The sequence below is a fragment of the Lagenorhynchus albirostris genome, chromosome 10 (genome assembly GCF_949774975.1).
Source record: "Lagenorhynchus albirostris chromosome 10, mLagAlb1.1, whole genome shotgun sequence".
Lineage (NCBI taxonomy): Eukaryota > Metazoa > Chordata > Mammalia > Artiodactyla > Delphinidae > Lagenorhynchus > Lagenorhynchus albirostris.
Genome location: NC_083104.1, coordinates 38,618,364 through 38,643,653, shown reverse-complemented (window position 1 = coordinate 38,643,653; position 25,290 = coordinate 38,618,364). Strand labels below are relative to the sequence as shown.

General features: G+C 42.3%; 1 protein-coding gene and 1 pseudogene across 7 annotated transcripts in view; both read right to left on the bottom strand.

Moving 5' to 3' along the window:
• Window positions 1-25,290, bottom strand: part of IP6K1 (inositol hexakisphosphate kinase 1) — a 74,083-nt gene that overhangs the window by 4,670 nt on the left and 44,123 nt on the right. For 4 of the 7 annotated variants that reach the window (XM_060161857.1, XM_060161855.1, XM_060161858.1 and 1 more), the window contains 3 exons: window positions 17,230-17,580; window positions 3,787-3,997; window positions 1,609-1,790 (listed from right to left, as the gene is read on the bottom strand). In XM_060161857.1, coding sequence (XP_060017840.1) covers window positions 1,609-1,790; window positions 3,787-3,997; window positions 17,230-17,452 — 616 coding nt within the window. In that variant the 5' untranslated portion in view covers window positions 17,453-17,580. Of the gene's footprint in view, window positions 1-1,608; window positions 1,791-3,786; window positions 3,998-16,815; window positions 17,038-17,229; window positions 17,581-25,290 lie in introns of those variants that run through there. The other 3 variants (XM_060161860.1, XM_060161861.1, XM_060161859.1) reach the window with 3 other exon arrangements.
• On the bottom strand, window positions 12,757-13,487 carry LOC132527011 (aminoacyl tRNA synthase complex-interacting multifunctional protein 2-like; annotated as a pseudogene).

The following is a 25,290-nucleotide window of genomic DNA, read 5'->3' as shown; positions in this document are numbered from 1 at the left end:
ATATTGTAGCATGTGACAAAATTTCATTCCTTTTTATGGCTGACTAATTTTTCATTGTATGTATATACCACATTTGTTGATATCATTTTTATTTTATTCTTTAGATCTGTCTTGCAGGCATACAATAAACCAAAGAAGATTTGGCAGTTTCACATACATCCCTGGCACCATCAGTAAACCAAGGCCCTGCTCAATCCAGTGTCTCACTCAGGCCTAAGAAGTAAGGAACTTCCTTTGTAGCACTACTACAAAAATGATAAATCAGATTTAACATTCCCAAACAGGAATCTTTAGAAAAATCTGGATTTAAATTTCTATCTTGCCATTTTCTGAATAAACTTCAAACCAGTGGACCATATATTTAAACTTATCCCTTAGTACTTCTAGGATCTTCTGCTTAAAATGGCTCTGTGGTCCTGGCCTCCTGGCATTTATATCCATGTCCTCATCTACATCTCCTGTCTGCAACAATCTTAAAGGTACAGGCCTGTCACATGTCTGCCAAAAGTCATCAGGGCTCACAGCCTGGCCCTCAATTCCATATTTGGGACTATGTAGCAATCACATGGTCTTGGAGGATAAGACCCTCAGCATCACTATGATGATGAATATTTTAATATCCGCTAATTCTTTAAGGAGTAACACTAAAAAAATCATTAAATATGGCTTTTAACTAGTCTCATCACCTGCTATAAGCTATAAACAAGTGACAGTAAAACTCAAAGAAGGTTGCAGAAATATCTCACAATGCCTGAGAGCACTGGATCCTGCTTCGGCCACTCACTGGCTCTGAGCACAACACTTAACCACCCTGTGCTTCCATTTACTCGTCTGTAAACGGAAATCATAACACTTCCTCCCTCAAAAGACTTAGGAAAACTGAGTAAGTATATATGAAGTGCTCAGCATACTTCCCTCAGTTTCTCAGTAAGATTTATTTATTGTCTACTGCTTCAAAACACTAAATGATTTTAAGAATTCCCATTTCATAATACTTTTTACCCTTGGTATCTTAAAAAACTGTTTTATATTGCACAGGTATAGTGTTTAGAAAAAACATACTAAAATCAAACATATTACTTTTTAATTATTATCTTTTGGGAGGGGAGAAATACACACATGTACACGTGTACATATGCGCACGCGCACACACACACACCCCCCAATTCTAGACATGCACTGATAAATATGGTAGCCACTATCCATGCCTGGTGATTTAAATTTAGATTTTAATTAATTAAATAAATAAAAAATTCAGTAACTCAGTCACAGCAGCCACATTTCGGTTACAGTGTAGCTAGTGGCTACCACAAATTTCAGCACAGATTCAGAATACTTCCATTGTCACAGACAGTTCTATTGGACAGCACTCTTCTAGACTGCCAAGTTTAAGCTTCAGTCTTACCAGCCCCAAAACGCAGGAAAGAAACAACATGTTGATGAAAATAAGAAGGACAAAGAGGAAGAAGAGCCTATGGAAAAGGGAGATGAGAACAAAAGAGGAGCCCCTGAACAGAGAGGGCGCTGGCCATGGTACTGTTAGGTGCCCTGACACAGGACTCATGGTCCCAGTAGCAGGCACTGCTGGAGAAGCAGTAACAAGGATACTGTAGAGTTTTCGGTCCTTGGACTCGGAGCGCATGCGGCTCAGCTGCTGTTTGTGACAGCGCAGGCTCCAAGGGTTGTGGCTGATCTTCTCGGAACTCAGACCGCTGTTGCCATCCAGCATCTGGAAAGGGACATCCGAGTGGCTGTGTAGCTCCACCTTCGGAGTCTTTGCCTCCTGGGGGCTAAGAAGGAAGAACATACCCATTGCTAAGGGGCTCAGACAAGTCACCCTCTGGGGTCTCACTACACAGGGTGGGGGAGGCCTGGATCAAGTCTAATGTGCCACGCATAGACCTTCCTGAGGGGTGACACGGGGCCCAGATGCATGAGCCCATCAAAGTGAGTAAATGGTATAAGTACTAAGGAGCTAGGGTGTGCAGCCTGTGTTGCTAAACTGATCTGATCTGATGTCAGAGACAAACTATGTGCTGCCACATCTAAGAAAAGTACCAATTCCAACTTCTAGGTCAAGTCACAGAGCATCTTATTCACTGAATTTTTTTTTTTTTTGGCCATGCCGCACGGCTTGCAGGATCTTAGTTCCCGGACGAGGGATCAAACCCAGGCCCTCGGCCGTGGAAGTGCCGAGTCCCAACCACTGGACTGCCAGGGAATTCCCTCACTGAAACTTATTTTTGAGTGATATTAAATATATATAAAGTAATTTAATCATACAATTTTAATTTCACTTTGGTTCAAAACGCTCATTTTTTATTTACATTAGTTTTATTTTTTTTACAATTCAGTTTTTTGGCGTTTTTTTTTTTTTTTTTTTTTTTTTTGCGGTACGCGGGCCTCTCACTGCTGTGGCCTCTCCCGTTGCGGAGCACAGGCTCCAGATGTTCAAGCTCAGCGGCCATGGCTCAGGGGCCCAGCCACTCCGCGGCACGTGGGATCTTCCCGGACTGGGGCACGAACCCGCGTCCCCTGCATTGGCAGGTGGACTCTCAACCACTGCGCCACCAGGGAAGCCCTGGCGTTTTTTTTAGTATATTCATGAGGTTATAAAACATCACCACTATTTAATTTTTAGGAATTTTCATCACCCCAAAAACAGACCTTGTCACCATTAGCAGTCACTTCCCATCTATCCCTCCCCCTCAGTCCCTGGCATCCACTGACTTTGCCTTCTGTCTCTTGGACAGAAACAATGGATTTGCCTATTCTGAACATCTTATATAAATGGAACCATATAATATGTGGTTTTCTGTGACTGGCTTCTTTCATTTAACATAAATGTTTTCAAGATTCATCCATGTTGTAGCATGTGTCAGTACCCCATCCCTTTTTATTGCTGAGTAATATTCTATTGTATAGTTATACCACATTTAATTTATGGACACTCAGGTTGTTTCCAGTTTTCGGCTATTAGGAATAATGCTGCTATAAACATTTGTGTACAAGTTTTATGTGTGAATATATTCCTTCAATTCTCTTGGGCATATACCTAGGAGTGCAGTTGCCAGGTTTAACTTTTTGAAAAACTGCCTAATTGTTTTCCAGAATAGCTGCACTATTTTACATTCCCATCAGCAATGTAGGAGGGTTCCAATTTCTCCATATCCTCATCAAAACTTTTATTGTCTATCCTTTTGATTATGGCCACCCTTGTCAGGGTTCACATTTTTTTGCATGATACATCAAGAAAAATAATTCTTTGTAGACTATTTTCCTAATCTACAAGAAAAGTCAATTTCCAATGCAATAAACTGAACTTCAGATTCAGGGAAAGGATTAATAGCTGATATCAGAGTCTCAGAGAGATATGACACCCAAACCCTTAAGGAACACTAGTCTGGATGCCACTCATTGCCTTTGGGCTCTGACATCCTGCAGGTGAGAAAGGAGCTGGAACCTCATCGTGGACCAATGCATTTCCACCTCTGTCTTGGGGGTGCGAGACATAACAAAGCTGGAGAAAACAGGGTGTTCTTGTTCCCAAAAAGCTGAGGGAACTTCATTCTCTCTTGACTAGCTACAGCCATACTCAGAAGGAGGCATCACTGGGGTGATGTGACATACAGGCGGCAGCCTGCACCTATGTGGGTGGCCTAAGAACATCAGCCACCTTCCCCCAACCTTGAGCCTTACCTCCCCATGATGTATCAGGACTCTAGAGATATTCTGAGTATATCAGGACCAGACATGAACCACCAGTCCTGCTTACCATCCCCTTACCTCTCTGAGGTTTCAAGGGACAGGCTGGCTTTCTCCTCCCTGTGGTCACTGCCACTGCCTGACCGGTGCAGGCTCCGGCGAGAGTGCTTACGCCGAGGTTGCTCCCGCTCTGGTGTGTCATCCTGCTCCACGGTCTCACTTTCCACATAAGGGTAGGCCAACAAGTTGATGTAACCATCACTGTCCCCCTCAAAGCAGACTGACACCACTCCTGTTGGAGAAAAAAAGGCAGCCAGTCAACAAATGTCTACAGAGATTGGGTCCCTTCAGTTCAGACTGCTGGCACATGCTGTCCCTCAGCACACTGACATCACCTGCCCTGTATCAACTGTGGGAACAATGACTAGCAGACATCTTTCCAAAACACAGCTGACCACTAATCCGCCATTCTAAGTCTAACCACTAATCCCCCATTCTAAGTCCACTATTTACCTTTGATTTTGGATAAATCTATATATTTTTCCCATTCTCTTGTCTAACCCTCTCACTTTCTTTTTTCCTTTTTAATAAATTTATTTATTTATTTATTTTTGGCTGCGTTGGGTCTTCGTTGCTGCGCACGGGCTTTCTCTAGTTGTGGCGAGCGGGGGCTACTCTTCATTGGGGTGCGTGGGGGTTCTCATCACTGTGGCTTCTCTTGTTGTGAAGCATGGGCTCTAGGCGCGTGGGCTCAGTAGTTCTGCATGTGGGCTCAGTAGTCGTGGCTCACGGGCTCTAGAGCATGGGCTCAGTAGTTGTGGTGCACGGGCTAAGTTGCTCCGCGGCATGCGGGATCTTCCCGGACCAGGGCTCGAACCCGTGCCCCCTGCACTGGCAGGCGGATTCGTAACCACTGAGCCACCAGGGAAGCCCACCCTCTCACTTTCAACTACTGCCTTCTGTACCATTCAAAAGAACTGTATTTTCTAGGTGACATCCACACTCGACATAATTTAACCCTCTACTTATTTAACTGCTCTACGATGCTGTCATTTCCTATGTCCTCCTCTAGATCTGGTTTCCTTCTGCCTGACAATGTCACCTTGAGAGACATCAAGACTTCTCAAAGACAGTCCCCAAAATATGTCTTCTGCCGACGCTGAACATCAGGCTATTCTAAGCTCAACAGGCAGAACTTCTGCCTCACCAAACCACCAGCATTCCTAAGTTGAAACACCTATTTTCCATGCTGTACTCATGCAAAACAGTTTGTTGTGTCATTTTTATCAAACAGGTTTTCATAGTTTCTTCTGGATCATTACCAAACGAGTTGAAACACAATACCTAGAAATCAAGGAGTTTTTTGTTATTTGTTCTTAAAAAGGTCGAGGCTGCCCTTCATCTAACTTCCATATCCAAACCTCTGTCAGCTACACTCCTCGTTTACATTCTTGGTGTGCAATATCAGCATTATTGAGAATCAGTGAGAAGCATTTATGAATATGTCAGTATGCTAGACCAAGAATATCCTTCTCTTTGGCCCATTTCCTTCTCCAGGAGGGCACTGCCCCAATCCCTGGTCTCTATTAGGAAAAAAAATCCTTAAGACATTAAGGTGAAATCGATTTTTCTTACCTTCTCATTACATTGCTTAAATGTACACCTCACTTTAGTGAGCTTCACAACTGTGTCCTGGCTTCCTTACATAGATGACTGCCTCTCCTACAGGTTTCTGCCTTTGTAACTTCTTCTCTTTGTCTTTTCCAGAGCTTCAGTTATGTTCAAGTTTGAATGCCCTCTGGTCTACAATATTCTTTGTTTCCTGGGCTCCCCCTCGTACTCTGATCTAGAGTGTCCTCCAGGCCTGCCACATAGCTCCCATGCTGGGCCCCTCCTTGCTGCAGCTGACCAGAGTGAGAATTGTTCCTTCTATGTCCTCTCCTTTTCCCTTCTTTCTTGGTTTCCTCCTTATTTGAGTGGAATACATCTTCAAGTAACTTCCTAAGAGTGCTCAGGAGGTCAATTTTCTGAGTCCTTTGCAGGACTTTATTCTATTCCAACACTTGACTGATAGTTTGGCTGAAGACAGAATTCTATGTTGTCTGAAAATAAAGACAGTTTTACTTCTTCCTTTCCAATCTGGATGTCTTTTATTATTTCATTTTCTTGCCTAACTGCACTGGCCAGAACCTCCAAGTTATATGTCAACTAGAAATGGAGAGCATGGACATTCTTGTCTCGTTCCTGATCTTAGGGGTTAAAGCAATTGTCTCATCACTGAGTAGGAAGCTAGCTGTAGGTTTTCATAGATGCCTTCTATCAGGTTTGAGGAACTTTCTTTCCATCCCCACTTTGCTAAGAGTTTTGTTACTCCTGTTGTTTTATCAAGAATGGATGTTGATACAGATGGCCAACAGGTACATGAAAAGATGCTCAACAATGGCTAATTATTAGAGAAATGCAAATCAAAACTACAACGAGGTACCACCTCACACCAGTCAGAATGGCCATCATTAAAAAATGTACAAATAACAAATGCTGGACAGGGTGTGGAGAAAAGGGAACCCTCCTACATTGTTGTTGGGAATGTAAATTGGTGCAGCCGCTATGGAGAACAGTATGGAGGTTCTTCAAAAAACTAGAGTTGCCAGATGATTCAGCAATCCCACTCCTGGGCATATATCTGGACAAAACTGTAATTCAAAAAGATGCATGCACCCCTATGTTCACAGCAGCACTATTCACAATAGCCAAGACATGGAAACAACCTAAATGTCCATCAACAGATGAATGGATAAAGATGTGGTACATATAGACAACGGACTATTACCCAGCCATAAAAGAGAATGAAATAATGCCATTTGCGGTAACACTGATGGACCTAGAGATTGTCATACTAAGTGACGTAAGTCAGAAAGACAAATACCATATGGTATCACTTACATGTGGAATCTAAAATATGACAAGAACTTTTCTACAATACGAAACAGAAACAGACTCACACACAGAGAACAGACTTGTGGGGGTTGGGGGGGGAGGGATGGATTGGGAGTTCAGGATTAGCAGATGCAAACATATATAGAATGATTAAATAACAAGGTCCTACTGTATAGCACAGGGAACTATATTCAATATTCTGTGATAAATCATAATGGAAAAGAATATGAAAAAGAATGTACATATATGTATAACTGAATCACTTTGCTGTACAGCAGAAATTAACATAGCATTGTAAATAAACTATACTTCAGTAAAATAAATTTTAAAAAAGAATGTATGTTGGATACTGTCAAGTACTTTTTCTGCACTTACTGAGATAATCATATGATTTTTCTTTTTTTAGTTTATTGATATGGTCAATTACATTAACTTTTGAATGTTAAACCTACCCTGCATTACTCCTATGGTAAACCCTACTTGGTCACGACATACTGTCCTTTTAATATATTCTTAATATATTCTTTAATATATTCTTAATATATTCAATTTGCTAAAATCTTGTTCAAATTTTTTAGGTTCGTCTAGGACATTAATTTTCTTGTAATGTCCTTATAGAATGAGTAGAGATGTATTCCTGCTTCAACTTTTTGAAAGAGTTTGTGTAGTATTTCTTAAATATTTGGTAGAATTCACCAGTGAAGTTGTGTGGGCCTGGAGTTTTCTTTGCTAAAATGCTTTCAATTCCAATTTCAATTTATTTACTACATAGGGCTATTCAGATTATTCATTTCTTCTAGAGTGAGTTTTCATAGTTTGTGTGTTGCAATAAATTGTCTATTTCATCTAAGTTGTAGAATTTACTGGCATAAAGTTGTTCATAATATTTTTATTTTTTTTAATATCGGTAGAAACTGTAGTGATGATACATCTGTCTTTTTTTTTTAAGATTTCTTTTTTGATGTGGACTATTTTTAAAGTCTTTATTGAATTTGTTACAATATTGCTTCTATGTTTTGGTTTTTTGGCCGTGAAGCATGTGGGATCTTAGGTCCCCAACCAGGGATCGAACCCACATCCCCTGCATTGGAAGGTGAAGTCTTCACCACTGGACCACCAGGGAAGTCCCACATCTGTCATTTCTGATATTGGAAATTTATGTCTTTTCTTTTTCCTAATCAGTCTGGCTAGAGATTTATCCTAGCCTTTGGTCTTTAGTTTTCACTGATTTTCTTTATTTTTGCTCATTTTCCTACTGAATTGTCTTTTTTCCTATTGATTTTGAATTGCATACACACACACACACATTCTAGAAACAAATCCTCGGTCAGTTTTATGTGAAGTAAATAGCTCTTAATTTTCTTTAAAAGTGTATTTTGATAAAACTTTTTAATTTTATATATTCAAATGCATCATTCCCTCCTTTAAAATTTCTTTTTATCTTGCAGGGCCATCTAAAGCTATAATGGAAACCTTTAATTCTCTGCAGGCACGTACCATTGAGTACCTTGACACAGAGCATCATACCTGATCAAGGGAGAAGTGGTTATGCTATGGGTCCGAACAGGAAGAAGAGCCTTCCAAGAGTGGGTAAGATCTGGTAATTAAATGAGCCATGCAACCTACCACTAGTTTAAAAAATATGTATTTTTTTGATCCTAATTTTTTTTTTTTTTTTACCTCATTACTCACACCTAGAAAGAATTCAGGTAGGAAAATGAAAATCAATGGTCCTTTACTTCATTTGATATAAGTCCTAATTTTCTTGGCATTTTTAAGATTGGCTTAAACACAGAGAATTACATTTGGGTAGAGGTTTTCGGGGTTTTTTTTAATATACTTTTTTTTTTTACCTTTAAAAATTGTGGTAAGAACATATTTAACATAAATTTGTCATTTTAACCATTTTTAAATGTAAAATTCAGTGGCATTAAGTACGTTCACAATGTTGTATAACCACTTTTGTTACCTATTTCCAGAACTTTTATATCACCTCAAACAAAATCTCTATACCCATTAAATAACTCCCCATTTCCCTCTCACCTGAACCCCTGGTACCCTCTAATCTACTTTCTGTCTCTACAAATTTGCCTACTGTAGATATTTCGTACAAGTGGAATCATGTAATGTTTGTTCTTTGAGGTCTGGCTTATTTCACTTAGCATAATGTTTTCAAGGTTCATCCACCTTGTAACACGTGTCAGAACTTCATTTGTTTTTAGGGCTGAATACTCTTCCAGCGTATATATATGCCACATTTTGTTTATCCGTTCGTCTGTTCAACCCAATCAAACACTTGGGTTGTTTCCACCTTTTGTCTATTGTAAATAATGCTTCTGTGAGTATTACAAGTATCTTTTTGAGTCTCTATTTCCAATTCTTTTGAGTATATACCTAGGAGTGGAATTGCTGAATCATATGGTAATTCTGTGTTTAACTTTTTGAGGAACTGTCCAACTGTTTTTCCATAGTGGCTGTACCATTTGACATTCTTACCAGCAATGTTCGTATTTCTCCATATCTTTGCCACTCTTTCTTTCTCCTTTCCTTTCTTCCTGTCTTCCTTCCTTCCTTTCTTTTCCTTCTTTCTTTTAATGTATTTTTATTTATTTATTCAAATTAATTTTTATTGGAATATAGTTGCTTTACAATGTTGTATCAGTTTTCTTTCTTTTTAATAGCCATCCACTGGTAGTGAGTAGTCTCTATTGTGGTTTAGATTTGCATTTCCCTAATGATTAATGATGCTGATTATCTTTTCATGTGCTTATTGGCCATTTGTGTATCTATTCTGGAGAAATGTTTATTCAACTCCTTTGACCATTTATGAATAGGGTTGTTTCTTAACTTTTTTTTTTTAACATCTTTAATGGAGTATAATTGCTTTTGTTTCTTAACTCTTAATTGGCAAAAAGAGGTAGACTAGTTCTTAGAAGTAGTTGTTTTTTACCTCAGGGCTTTTGTCTATGAGAGGAATGGAATGTCCTTTCCATTGTCCTTTGCCCACAGCTGCTCCTCATCCTTCAGTCCTTTAAGTCTCCCCAGACACTCCTTCCCTGATCATTCTATATCAAGTGCTCTGTTTTGGAAGCTTTATTATTTTCAATTACAGAACATGACTTATTTTATTCAAAGTACTTATCACAATCTATAATTGTTTTGTCTATAATTTGTTTATTCTTTGTTTCTCACACTAGCATGCAAGCTCCATAAAGGTATGGGCCTTTTTTGTCTTTTACTCTAATGAGCACAGGGCTTGGCATCTAGTAGATGCTCAGTAAGTACTGGTAACAGAAAAATGAATGAGGCAAAGTTTTGAATAACTATACAGAACCCTAGAACCTCATATTTAGTACTATTAAGAAGTAACACTTGGGCTTCCCTTGTGGCGCAGTGGTTGAGAGTCTGCCTGCCGATACAGGAGACACGGGTTCGTGCCCCGGTCCGGGAAGATCCCACATGCCGCTGAGCGGCTGGGCCCGTGAGCCATGGCCGCTGAGCCTGCGCATCCGTAGCCTGTGCTCTGCAATGGGAGAGGCCACAGCAGTGAGAGGCCCGCGTGCCGCAAAAAAAAAAAAAAAAAAAAAAAAAAATAGAAGTAACACTTGGGATTTCCCTGGTGGCGCAGTGGTTAGGCGTCCAATGCAGGGGACATGGGTTTGATCCCTGGTCCGGGAAGATCCCATATGCCGCAGAGCAACTAAGCCCGTGCACCACAGCTGCTGAGCCTGAGCTCTAGAGTCCGCGAGCCACAACTACAGAGCCCATGTGCCACAACTACTGAAGCCCACGTGCCTAGAGCTCATGCTCCGCAACAAGAGAGGCCACCAATATGAGAAACCCGTGCACTGCAACAAAGAGTAGCCCCTGCTGGCCGCAAGTAGAGAAGGCCCGCACGTGCAACAAAGACACAACAAATTGAAATGAAATGGAATGGAATGGAATGGAATGAAATGAAATGAAATAAAATATTAAAACAAAAAAGAAGTTAACACTTGGTAACTACCGCTGGTCATACTAAATAAAATGAAAATCCCTCTTCAAACCTACTGCCAAAATATAAAATATTACTGGCATTTTTCCTTAGCTGAGTTTTAAAAATACCTGTACCTCTGGAAATAAATAAATAAATATATAATTGTGGGTTAGTATTAATAGATGTATTTTCTAAACCTGTGTGTTCAAAGGGGCTAAAGGCAAAGATATTCCAGTAGCAATCAGAACATCTAGCACCAAGATCTTGTTTTTTCTAAATACCATTCCTAAAAGGAAGAAGAGGTTGTTGCAGAAGTATTTGATTCCTGAATCGGGACAGGAAAAATACAAGATGAGCTTGGAAGATCTTGCAGTAACTGAAAGTAAAGCAATAGTCAAAAATGATGGGGGGGGCTTCCCTGGTGGCACGGTGGTTGGGAGTCCGCCTGCCGACGCAGGGGACGCGGGTTCGTGCCCCGGTCCGGGAGGATCCCACATGCCGCGGAGCGGCTGGGCCCGTGGGGCATGGCCGCTGAGCCTGCGCGTCTGGATGACTGTGCTCTGCAACTGGAGAGGCCACAACAGTGAAAGGCCCGCATACCGCAAAAAAAAAAAAAAAAAATGATGGGGGGGGCTTCCCTGCTGGCGCAGTGGTTAAAGAACCTGCCTGCCAATGCAGGGGACACGGGTTCAAGCCCTGGTCTGGGAAGATCCCACATGCCGTGGAGCAACTAAGCCTGTGCACCTCAACTACTGAGCCTGTGCTCTAGAGCCCATGAGCCACAACTACTGAGCCCATGTGCCACAACTACTGAAGCCTGTGTGCCTAGAGCCTGTGCTCTGCAACAAGGGAAGCCACCTCAATGAGACACCCATGTACCACCACAAAGAGTAGCCCCACTCACTGCAGCTAGAGAAAGTCCGCACGCAGCAATGAAGACCCAACACAGCCAAAAATAAATAAATTAATTAAAAAAAAAAAGTTAAATCACTAGTAACAAGGTATGTACTTTGTGACATGATGAACTGAAGAGGACACAGGATCATTTCTATCGCCCCAAAATATTAGGTTGGCCAGAAAGTTCGTTCGGGTTTTCCTGTGACATCTTACAAAAACCTGTATGAACTTTCTGGCCAACCCAATATACAACCTCAATCTAATTCTGAGGAAAGATAAGACAAATCCAAATTTAGGGACAGTCTACAAAATAACTACTAGTACTCTTCAAAAGTGTTGAGATCAGGACTTCCCTGGTGGTCCAATGATTAAGTACCCACCTTCCAATGCAGGGGACACGGGTTTGATCCCTGGTTGGGGAACTAGGATCCCACATGCCGCAGGGCAACTAAGTACACATGCCACAACTACTGAGCCCAACTCTCTACAACTAGAGAGCCCACGTGCCATGACTATAGAGCCCACGTGCTCTGGAGCCCGTGCGCCACAACTAGAGAGAAGTCCATGTGCCACAACAAAGATCCCACGTGCTGCAACTAATAAGACCCAATGCAGCCAAACATAAATAAATAAATATTTTTTAAAAAGGGGGGGGCTTCCCTGGTGGCACAGTGGTTAAGAATTCGCCTGCCAATGCTGGGGACATGGGTTCAAGCCCTGGTCCAGGAAGATCCCACATGCCGCAGAGCAACTAAGCCCATGTGCTACAACTACTGAGCCTGTACTCTAGAGCCCATGAACACAACTGCTGAGCCCACGTGCCACACTACTGAAGCCTGCGCACCTACAGCCCATGCTCCACAACAAGAGAAGCCACCGCAATGAGAAGCCCGCGCACCGCAACGAAGAGTAGCCCCCACTCGCCACAACTAGAGAAAGCCCGTGCGCAGCAACAAAGACCCAATGCAGCCAAAAATAAATAAATGTATAAGTGGAAAAACAGCCAAAATTTGAATAAAATGTACGTATTAGTTAATAGTATTATACCAATGTTCCTTTCCTGGCTTTGGTAATTATAAATTATACTATGGTTATATATATTTTTAATGATGCTTTTGCTTATTGATACTAGACTACCAGCCTAAGTAAAGACTGATTTTAGTATAAGTCCCTTTAGTAACAATCGGCATGAAACAGCATCATACTTAAAATCTAAACCCTTTAAAATCAGGTACTGAAATTCACTTAAGGAACTTAAGGGCAGTGTTAAAAAGGGCCAGGTTTTTACAGGTCCTCATCCACTTCTGCACGTTGGCTGGCACCATCACACTGCAGCCTCCTGTCTGCTGGAGAACAGACCACAGCACAATTTCTGCCACAGTGAGTTCATTCCCAAGAAGCCAGGAGCTCTTCCCAAAAGCTGAATTCATGGAGCAGAACACACTGGCTTCCCTCTTCTAGCTGAAAAATAGCTCTATCTACCCAGCTATCTATAAGGGTTAAACTTACAGCATTATGCTTCTGGCCAAACAGAAAACAGAAAATGTGCATGTTCCCTTCTCCTTCAATGGGATACATCATTTGGATACTGAACTTCATCTGAGTCTTTAGCACATTCTTCCAAATTAAGAGTAAAACCCAGCACTTAAGAAGGTTTTCTAGCGTGCTCTTGACTACTGAATGTGTGTGAACAGTAGAGAGAGACTCTAGTGGTCACAGAGCAGCCAGTGCAACACAAGCAGAGAGAGGGGAAGGGAGGGGTGGCTGGGTTTGTGTTGATCAAGATGTCTTTCAGTGCCCTGTAGTCTCTTCCAAACACTGAATTTAAGCCCAATGCATTGGTAGCTAAAGCAGTGGGTTCATCAGCTTGGATTATGTTGGTAATATCCAAATCCACATCTGGCATCTGAATCATCTTGGAGAGACCATCGACTACAACTTTCAATTCATACAGATACTTTAGAATATCACCTTGGTGGAAAAAATAAAGTGTCTTGGCGGAACTCAAGAGGTTGAAGACTCTTCCTGCATCTAGCACGGGGCTGATAGTCCCGCCATGCATACTGGGGAGCCAGTACGTGCATCTACACAGAGAGGTGAGCCACACAATGACAGGGCTTTACTTGGTACATCAGTATCATGGGACCATTAGAGGAACTCTTATTATTTTTGCAACTTTTCTGTCATTTTAAATTTATTTCAAAATAAAAAGTAAATGACTTCCCTGGCGGTCTTGTGGTTAAGATTCCATGCTTCCACTGCAGGTGGCATGGGTTTGATCCCTGATCAGGGAACCAAGATCCCACATGCCACGTGGTACAGCCAAAAACAAAACAAAAAAAGGTAAAAACCCTATAGTATCAGTCTTTGAAATACATGAATTGGACCCATCATATCTTCCATTTTCTCTGAATAAACTGGACTTCATTTGACTTAAAAAGAAGAGATCAGGGCTTCCCTGGTGGCGCAGTGGTTGGGAGTCCGCCTGCCGATGCGGGGGACACGGGTTCGTGCCCCGATCCGGGAGGATCCCACATGCCGCGGAGCGGCTGGGCCCGTGAGCCATGGCCGCTGAGCCTGCGCGTCCGGAGCCTGTGCTCTGCAACGGGAGAGGCCACAGCAGTGAGAGGCCCGCGTACCGCAAAAAAAAAAAAAAAAAAAAAAAAAAAAAGAAGAGATCAATTTTAGTTTAGTTGTATTTTTGAGAAAGTGTATTTATTCTTCCCTAGTGAAAATGCAGCTGAGGAAAAAAAAATCAGGTAGATACTAAGGATTTGCTATGGCTTTTAAAGACTTCTGTTCCCCAGTCTGAGAGAAGGTTGGGGGAAAAACTGAACCAATATATGACTGACAATCCTTCCCTGGGTGGCACCTTGAAATTGTGATTTAGAAAACATTTCTTTGGAGCCAGGGGCTCAACTCCATTTTAAGTGTTTTTTTTTTTCCCTGAGCATCAGAAGAACTCCATGAGCTAACAGGGCTTGTAGTTCTCTTTCTGGTTTTGGCATATTTATAGCAGAAGATTTGGCCATGGATGTGTTGAGTGTGGATAAGTAGGTGGCTAAAGCTACATTTATAAAGCATTTATAACTGTTGTTTCTTAGCCACTTAGAGACAGCAGTGTGTGTGATTCTGGCTTCTCTCTCATTTTGCAGCCTCAGAATATTTATTCCTCCAAATTTGATATTATTCTGATTCTGTTTTGAAAATAATAACAAACCATACAATTCAAAACTGCACAAAGGACTTGAACAGACATTTCTCCAGAGAAGATACACAAATGGCCAATGGCACATCAACATCATTCATTAATCATTAAGAAAATGCATATCAAAACAATGAGACACCACTTCACACCTACTAAGGTGGCTATAATTTTTTTTTTAATGGAAAACAAGGGTTTGTAAGGATGTGGAGAAACAGGAACACTGTTGGTAAGAATGTCAAATGGTACAGCCACTATGGAAAACAGTTTGACAGTTCCTCAGAAAAGTTAAACACAGAATTACCATATGATTCAGCAATTCCACTCCTATATACTCAAAAGAATTGGAAACAGAGACTTAGATAAATACTCACAGAAGCATTATTCACAATAGGCAAAAGGTGGAAACAACCCAAGTGTCCATCAACAGATGAAAGGATAAACAAAATGTGGCATATATTTACACTGGAATAGTATTCAGCCATAAAAACAAATGAAGTTCTGACACATGTTACAAGGTGGATGAACCTTGAAAACATTATCCTAAGTGAAATAAGCCAGACCCAAAAGGAGAAACGTTACATGATTCCACTTGTATGAAATATCTACAATAGGCAAATCTGTAGAGACAGAAAGTAGATTAGGGGGTACCAGGGGAGGTGAGAGGGAAATGGGGAGTTATTTAATGGGTATAGAGATTTTGTGATGATGTAAAAGTTCTGGAAATAGATAATAGTAATGGTATATAGCACTGTGAATGCATTTAATGCCACTAAATTATACACTTAAAAATGGTAAATTTTGCTGTACAGCAGAAATGAACAAACATCATAAATCAATTATACTTCAATTAAAAAAAAAGACAAGGTGTGTCCACTTAAAAAAAAAAGGTTAAACTTTATGTTACGTGGACTTCCCTGATGGTGCAGTGGTTAAGAATCCACCTGCCAATGCAGGGGACACAGGTTCGAGCCCTGGTCCAGGACGATTCCACATGCTGCGGAGCAACTAAGCCCGTGCGCCACAACTACTGAGCCTGCCATCTAGAGTCCGCACACTACAACTACTGAAGACTGTACACCTAGAGCCCGTGCTCCGCAACAAGAGAAGCCACCGCAATGCGAAGCCTGCGCAACGCAACAAAGAGTAGCCCCCGCTCACCACAGCTAGAGAAAACCTGCGCACAGCAACGAAGACCCAACGCAGCCAAAAATAAATAATTTTAAAAATGTTTGTTATGTATATTTCACCACAATTAAAGATTTAAGGAAACAAAAGTCAATACCAATATGGATTGGTTTTTCTAAATCGAGGATCCCCCAAGTAAAGGATGATACAAACATGACTGAATTCATACTGCTTTGGAAAAGTTAAAAAACAGAACAGAGCGGCTTCCCTGGTGGCACAGTGGTTTAGAATCCGCTTGGCCAACACGGGGGACACAGGTTCGAGCCCTGGTCCTAGAGGATCCTACATGCCAGGGAGCAACTAAGCCTATGCACCACAACTACTGAGCCTGCGCTCTAGAACCCTCGAGCCACAACTACTGAAGCCCGCATGCCACAACTACTGAAGCCCATGCACCTAGAGCCCGTGCTCAGCAACAAGAGAAGCCACCACAATGAGAAGCCCACGCACTGCAACGAAGAGTAGCCTCTGCTCGCTGCAACTAGAGAAAGCCCGCGCACAGCAACAAAGAACCAATGCAACCAAAAATAAATAAATTGGATAAATAAATTAAGAAAAAAAACAGAACACAGGGAATTCCCTGGTGGTCCAGTGATTAGAACTTGGTGTTTTTACTTCAGTGGTCCGGGTTCAATTCCCGGTCAGGGAACTAAGATCCCGCAAGCCATGTGGCACAGCCAAAACAAAACAAAAAACAGAACACAAAAAACATAACTTACACGTGAGGGGCAATCATAAAAATATATAAACATCGTGACAAAAATCAGATTTGAAAATCAAGTACCTTAAATTCTGGTATATATTCACGGGGTTCTAGTCTATAAAGTTAATTTACATTTTAAAACAGATTATTTTTCCTTTAAAAGTTAGGACCCTCCAGGCCCCAATCCTTCTGTAGATTTCTTACCATCAATTCATCCCCCAGCACATACATACACAAGCTCCACAGAGCCTCCTCGCCAGCTGTCTCATCGCCTTAGCCTGGAAAGCATCCAGTTCTTCCTCCTCTGGGACCAGATAAGTGCTGCCCCTTCTCTCCTAGACCATTCCAGCAAACAGGGAAACCTCCTTGACAACAGCATGCTCTTCACCAATGGGACTTAATGCTGTGAATTCTTCTCAGGTTTACCTATCAATGAATTCAATTTTCAAGATCTAAAGACCTTGCTGATGGTTTCAGCTTCAAATTTTGCTTAACAAAGTGACTCTGCTGCTTTGAGACAACAGAGACCTACAATCACACCACATGGCCATCAGAACAAGGAAAACTGAGCTGAGGGCCTATAAGCTGCTGCCGTCTCCAAACTGGCCAGTGACTGACCTTTGTACTCAGGGGTGAACTCCTTCATTTCGGGAGGGAGGGACTCGTAGAAGCGCTGCTCCCGGGAGATGAGGGGCTTGCACACAGTGTGGTCGTCGTAGCGCATCATGCTGCTGTGTCCGCCCACCTGGTGGATGAAGGGCTCCAGGAGGACTCCCCGGTCTCCGGCCCGACTTGCGTTCTTGCCATACTGCCCCACTTCCATGGTTTGACAAACACACATTGCGTTGGGGGCCAGTTGCACACTGAGAGCAGAGGATGCAGCACATGAGCCACGAAAGGAGAGCTAGGTAGAAGGTCCTGGCGAGCTGAAAACCAACGGTCAGAGTCTGTTCAGCTTATTCTTCTCTCCTAACAGAGGGAAGAGAGGAAAAGAGGGAATCAAAACACCAGGCAAGCCACAGTTTCCCTGGAGTTCACAGAATATCCACTCCTGAGGAAAAACAGGGATTCTGTCTTGTTCCCTGCTATGTGTTCCCCAGTAAGTACAACACTGCCTGATGCATGAGAGGTAGCTGAGTCAATTTTTGTTGAATGATGTAATTTTGGTCTCTTCCATCCGTCTTTTTATGCACAGAAGCCCATATTCTCTTCCTTTCCTAGTTCTCAGATCCCTTCTAAGTTCTCTAAAGGATTTGATTTTAGAGCTACAGTATGTTATAGCCATCAGGAAGGCAACTATCCCTGTTCACTTCACATTCAGTTAAGAGCTCAAGAAAAAAACAGAAAGCAACACCAACTCACTCTGTTTGGATTTCTCACAATACTCAGTACTGGTAAGGGTCTCTCCCTGACTCAAAGGAAGGGTTTTTGCCTGAGAAATCAGGTCACTCTAGATTCCCAACTTTTCTGCTGAAGGTGCCAAGGACCAGACAGGGAAAGCCATTCCTTCCTGAGTTGCAGAAGCATAAAAAGGTTTTGTTTTGGGACTTCCCTGGTGGTCCAGTGGGTAAGACTCCGTGCTCCCAATGCAGGGGGCCTGGGTTTGATCCCTGGTGGGGGAACTAGATCCCACATGCATGCCGCAACTAAGAGTTCACATGCCAGAACTAAGAAGACCACGTGCCGCAACTAAGATGTCTGCATGCCGCAACTAAGAGCCCTCATGCCACAACTAAAAGATCCTGCATGCCGCAACGAAAAAACATGCCACAACGAAGATCCCACGTGCCACAAATACGACCTGGCACAGCCAAAATAAATAAATAAATAGTTTTAAAAAATGTTTTGTTTTTCTGAAAGGAATTCAGGCTTCATATTTCTTCTACTTTAAATTTATGGCCATCAATTTATGACCATGTCTAGCACCACAGAGCTTCCCTTTCTGTTTGACTCTAAGGACAAAGAAAAGCTCTTTGTACTTAAATAACCTCCTTTTAATGTCAGTCTTCTCTCAAGAAAGTTAATATAGTGGGCAACTTAATACTGAATATATTTTAAAAACTAGGAATGTAGTAGGTAGCGGGGGTGGGGGAGGGAAGGATTGGGAGTTTGGGATAGCAGAGGCAAACTATCATATATAGAACAGATAAACAAGGTCTTATTGTACAGCACAGGGCACTATATTCAATATCCTGTGATAAACCATAATGGAAAAGAATATGAAAAAGAACATATATATATATATGTGTATAACTGGGTCACTTGGCTGTACAGAAGAAATTAACACAACATTGTAAATAAACTATACTTCAAAAACATTTTTAAAAAATTAAAAAGGAATGTAGTAGGCAAGACAACATCTGAAAGATCAAGACTAAAAAAGAAAAAGAAAATGTAGAGCAGAAATATGCTTTTATCTGCAAGATATAATAAACTATTTTTTTTTCTGAACCTCATAATTATGGGCAAAATGAGCTATACAAGAACACTGTTGCAAAACTGCAAAATTTTCTTAATCCAAAGCTGCCCAGGAAACTATGTTCTATTTCACCACTATCAACAAAAATAAATTATTCTCCATTCCCGCTCCCACAAACAGATCAGCACCACTTTAAAACTATTCATTTTTGGGCTTCCCTGGTGGTGCAGTGGTTGAGAGTCCGCCTGGCGATGCAGGGGACACGGGTTTGTGCCCCGGTCCGGGAAGATCCCACATGCCGTGGAGCAGCTGGGCCCGTGAGCCATGGCCGCTGAGCCTGCGCGTCCCGAGCCTGTGCTCCACAACGGGAGAGGCCACAACAGTGAGAGGCCCGCGTACCGCCAAAAAAAAAAAAAAAAAAACTATTCATTTAGTCCTCCTTCAGGATAAGGCAACTCCCTGCCCCAGGGAGTTTTCTGAGACTCCATTCTCTTGAAACAAGAGTTCGATGTACACCTCTGCGACTCCTACGGCACCCTGTGCCAACTCTAAGGCAGCAATAAATCACTGTACTGTCATCTATTTTGTCATCTGTCACCACCACCAAACCATTCTCTCTTAACTCCATCTAGGATCCAAGGCATTTCCTGGCACACGGCAGTACTCAAAATGAGGTTTGTTAGAATGAATTAAAATAATTCCAGGAAGAGGACCACAGTGAGTAAAAGCACAACGATATGAAAATAAAATATGAAAGCACAGTGGCAGTGCTTAGGGCAGAAAGTGGGGGCAGGAAGCAATTGCGGAAGGCTTATCTCAGGGTTCCTAGAGGTGCCCACTGTGGCAGTGGACTCTAGCTAGCAATGTCAATCGGCTCCTGCCCTGGCTCCTCTTCACCCTGGGATTGCCTCTGACCACAGATGGGATACCAAGAAGGTGCCAGACTTTCTAGCCTGGGTCAGTGGGTATCTGGTTTAGGAGAGGGGTCAACAGTGCCAAGTGCCCCAGAAGAGTTGGACATTAGGGCCATTCCCTGGACTCTGAGAGATCCGTGGCATCCTCTGCAGCCCCCACAGGACTGAAAGGAAGAAGTTCAATCTCCAGTCAGATGTAGACTTTTGATATTTTGTTTCCCCTTGATGTCTACATAAAATCATGGTACTGTTTTTGTGTTTGAAATATTTTCTTAGAAGTAAACATGTAAAATATACCACATTTCTATAGCTCTGATTTGGCGTTTCTTTTTAAATAAACTGGGAACCTGAAAAAGTGGAAGTGCCCAGAACTCTCTCAACCTCTGTAAAGCCCTGGCCTACAAGGTGTGGAGACTTGTATGTCACTTGAAGGAAGAAACTTCAAGTTTCCTCATGAAGACATGCCCACTGCCAACCCTGTGGGATATGCCGACGTAGGTGAAGGGCTTGGGCTTGACTCACCTACCGCCCAGCCTTGAAAGTTCTGGAAATAGCAAAAGCTCTGACTCTTCTTGATAAACAATCAGAGGTCGTTCCTGAAGTCTGGTGTCCACCAAGGCCTGCTGTAAAAACCGTGGACTGAGAGGGCTATGGACGATGGTGTCTGTCTCCACTATTCCTTTCCTAATAGAGTCCCAATCTTGTTCAGGCAGCCAAACCTCAAGGGAATGTGAAATTCCATTCTAGCTCAGGGAGAATCTTGAACAGTACCTCAGTTCTTACGAGCTTATTTAGGAAAAAGCATGTGACTCTCTTCTTCCCAATGAGATGAGGAGAAGTTGGCCAGGGATTCTCTGGGAAAAGATACCTTGCTCTTAACACGAGAGAGGGGTACCTCCTCTTCCTCAGGATATTATTCTGTCTGCACGTGATATCGGAGACTACTGCAGCCACCTTGTAACTCTAAAAGATACTTGCCTAAGACAAGGCCAACATGCTGAGCATACAGAACAGGAAATAAAAATCAGGGCCCATGAGGCTGTCACTAAAGTACTGGATATCCTGTTATGTAACAAAAATAAATTTCCCTTTATGCTTTAAGCCAGTCACATTAGGATGTTCTGTCACTTGCAGTCAAAACCATCATAAATGAAAGGACAGAAACAGTTGCATCAAAATCCCCAGATCTCCAGTTAATACACTTTGCACATAAAGAGGTCACTAACTGTTTTCTGATGACAATAAGGAAACTTCCAACAAATGAAGAACAAGCTCTTTTCACTAATGACAAAGGGCATATTCTCCATAAGCCCCAAAATGAAAAATGTTGCTCTATAATCTTTAAAGTGTCCCTGAAGTCAGAGAATGTGAATTATGTCTGGTCCATAGCGCTGGTACCAAGATAATAAAAAAGAACCTGACCAACAGAAAATTCATTCTCTCATACATAGAAATGAACCTGTCCAAATATCCAAATAATTAGTTTAGAACTGATTCTACTATGCTTCAACAGGAGGCAGACCATAAAAGAAATTGATACTCTTGCCACTTCAGGACCTTACTGCTCATTATTTTTTTTTTTACAAACGGATCTAAATACCATGTAGTCAATAAATCATATTTCCCAGAGTGTAATTAATTCTCAAAGATTTTGCAGACTGTGCTCTGCAAATACATTGACCTGATTTCAAGTAGTTTATGCCATTCAAGATGTCAATAGCTTCTGCAGGTCTTTTCTAGACTTAAGAAACTACTAGCATAAAGAAAAACTTGTGGGGACTTCCCTGGTGGTCCAGTGGTAAAGAATACGCCTTCCAACGCAGGGGACATGGGTTCAACCCCTGGCTGGGGAACTAAGGTCCCACATGCCGCAGGGGAACTAAGCCCATGCACCACAACTACTGGGTTCGCGCGCCTCAACCAGAGAGGCTGTGTGCCGCAAACTACAGAGCCCAGGCACTCTGAAACCCACGCGCCACAACTAGAGAGAGAAAACCCACACGCCACAACTAGAGAGAAGCCGACGCACCACAACTGGAGAGAAGCCCACGGGCTGCAACGAAAAGATCCCACATGCTGCAATAAGACCTGACGCAGCCAAAAAAAATAAAGAAGGGACTTCCCTGGTGGGGCAGTGGTTAAGAAGCTGCCAGCGAATGCAGGGGACATGGGTTCAAGCCGTGGTCCAGGAAGATCCCACATGCCGCGGAGCCACTAAGCCCATGCGCCACAACTCTGAGCCTGCGCTCTAGAGCCCACGAGCCACAACTACTGAGCCCGCGCACCTAGAGCCTGTGCTCCACAACAAGAGAAGCCAATGCAATGAAAAGCCTGTGCACTACAACAGAGTAGCCCCTGCTCGCCGCAACTAGAGAAAGTCCACACGCAGCAACAAGACCCAACGCAGCCAAAAATAAATAAAAATTTTAAAAAATTTTCGAAATAAAAAAATATATAAAAACAAAAATATATAAAAAAAGAAAAACTTGTGAATTCTTTAAAAGCTACAAAGTATCAAAAATATCACATAACAGCAATCATGAGGGACTCTGGTTTCACTGCCATGGGTTTCACTGTTAGTTTTTTCTTTTTTTTTTTTTTTTTGTTTTTGTGGTACGCAGGCCTCTCACCGTTGTGGCCTCTCCCGTTGCGGAGCACAGGCTCCGGACGCGCAGGCCCAGCGGCCATGGCCCACGGGCCCAGCTGCTGCACGGCATGTGGGATCTTCCCAGACCGGGTCACGAACCCGTGAACCCTGCAACGGCAGGCGGACTCTCAACCACTGCACCACCAGGGAAGCCCTCACTGTTAGTTTTTAAACTAAAAACAAACCAAAAAAAAAACTCCCTACCAGAATATGTTTTTGGTTTGGTTTGGTTTTGTAAACAAAACTCCAAAGGTTTTCCTTGGGGAAAACTTTATAAATGGTACTCTTTTTCCCTATGTGGCATCTTAGATCTGCATCACTACAGAAATCATGGCCAAGTTTCACTTTTCTGTGTAGATGTGTTCCCATGTAAATATGTTTCCAAGTTACCTGTCTTGTCTACTTCCCAGGTAACATAAAGAATTTTCTCTGGAAAGGTGGAACTCCTACAGATACAGACCTCTATGCTGGCAAGCATTGGTTTCCTGGGTGTCAAGGAAAGGAATGAAGAATAGTGCTTGAAAATTACAAATTAGCCACTTTTTTCCCCCTATTTTTTGGCCATGCTGCGTGGCATGCGGGATCTTAGTTCCCCAACCAGGGATCGAACCCGTGCCCCCTGCAGTGGAAGCGTGGTGTCTTAACCACTGGAAGTCCCAGGGAGTCCCACAAAATAGCCACTTTAATTTCACTTCTCAGACCAGGGAAGTCCCACAAAAGAGCCACTTTAATTCCACTACTCAGACAGACCCAGGAACCATACAGTGTGGAGGAACTTGTGAGCTGCTATCCCAGTTTCTAAGACCAGCAGAAAGCTGGCATTTATTAAAAGCATCTCCAGGACACAAAGAGGCTCCCACTTTCCCCAGTCATCCCAATGGCCCTTTTCTGTGACTGACAAACATGCAGAAGTGAAAAGCAATTGCAATTAGTATTTAATTCCTACAGCCTAATTCTTTGACATGAAAATCTGAAGTGGCATTTGCCCGGATTCAGGGTTGAAGGGAAATGTACTGTTTTCCTTCCTCTCTCTACACCTTTTTGTCCTTGGCATAAATAGGGTATTTCTCATTTTGGGGGCATTACGGAGTACTGAAAGGAAGTAATTACAAGGAGTTACATTCTTAGGGTTTTGACAAGAATCCTTAGGAAACTGTCTTAATCCGTCTGGGCTACTGTAATAGAATACCATAGACTAGGTGGCCTATAAACAACAGAAATTTGTTTCTCACTGTTCCAGAGGCTGGGAAGTTCAACACCAAGGCAATGGCAGGTTTGATGTTCGATGAGTAACTGTGTCCTCACATGGTAGAAGGGATGAAAGGGCTCTCTGGGGCCTCTTTTATAAGGGCACTAATTCCATTCATGAGGGCTCCACCCTCATGACCTAATCAGCCCCAAAGGTCCCACTTCCAAACACCACCACATTGGAAATTAGGTTTCAACATATGAATTTGTGAGGGACACAAACATTCAGTCTAGAGCAGAAATCAGAATCAGTGTTTTAAGTGCTGCTGCAAGAATACCTGTTCACTCTTTTTCTGATGAGACTTCACCATTTCTGCCATGATTAGATAGAATATTTGGTGAGGAAATCTTGTTTTTGTGAAAAGGAAACTGCCCTTTTCTATGGAAATAGTTTGTAGCATTGTGTGTATTGGATTGAAAATTATTTTACTTTAAAATATTTAAAAATAAGAAAATTCCCATTGTGGAAACATGATACATTTCAGTATTTAATAGTAAAGCTCCTATCTGATTAACACAACCTTGAATAATGGAAATTAATCAAGAATATTATTTAATATTATGCATTAGAGTAGACAAGACCACTGTGTTCTGACTACCATGTCTATTCTTACTGGGTTGTTTGCACTGGGGTCTGAATCAGGTTCTAGGGGAGGCAGGAAAAGTATAGCACCAAGCTAGGATTTGGAACGTTTGGCAAAATCATGTGGTGATTAAAATTGTATGACCCAGGACTTCCCTAGTGGTGCAGTGGTTAAGAATCCACCTGCCAATGCAGGGGACACGGGTTCGAGCCCTTGGCCGGGAAGAGCCCACATGCCACGGAGCAACTAAGCCTGCAGGCCTAGAGCCCATGTTGCACAAGAGAAGCCACCGCAATGAGAAGCCCGCACACCGCAACGAAGAGTAGCTCCTACTCGCCACAACTAGAGAAAGCCCACGTGCAGCAACAAAGACCCAACGCAGTCATATATAAATAAATTTATTTATTTAAAAAAAAAAAGACTGTGCCCAAATGAAAGGACCACTGGCTTAGCTTGTGGGGTTTTCAGTAATAGCTGCATTTTATTCAACACTGTCACCAGCCTCAGGAGCAGAGCAGAGGTCTAAATACCTGAGGAAAAGGAGCAGCAGACATTCTTCACAAATGTGGATACTGGAGTAAGAGGGGCTTAAGTAGCAGCAATTCCCTCCATATATCCTGGTGACTGATGTTCAGAGAGGAAATAATGTAGTTTGTTTGAATCAGTTATTTTAGATCATTGGACGTTTATATTAAAATGGTTAAAATTTTGTCAGCTTATGAATGGACTGCTCCCCCAGAGGTCATGGAGTTCCACTGCTCTGCCTATGAATTTGTATACCACCAGCTACAGAAGTCTATATTTGTTTGTCCTTCATTTTCTTTAAAAAACTTGGTTCCACATTTCACTGCATAAAATGGGAAGGAA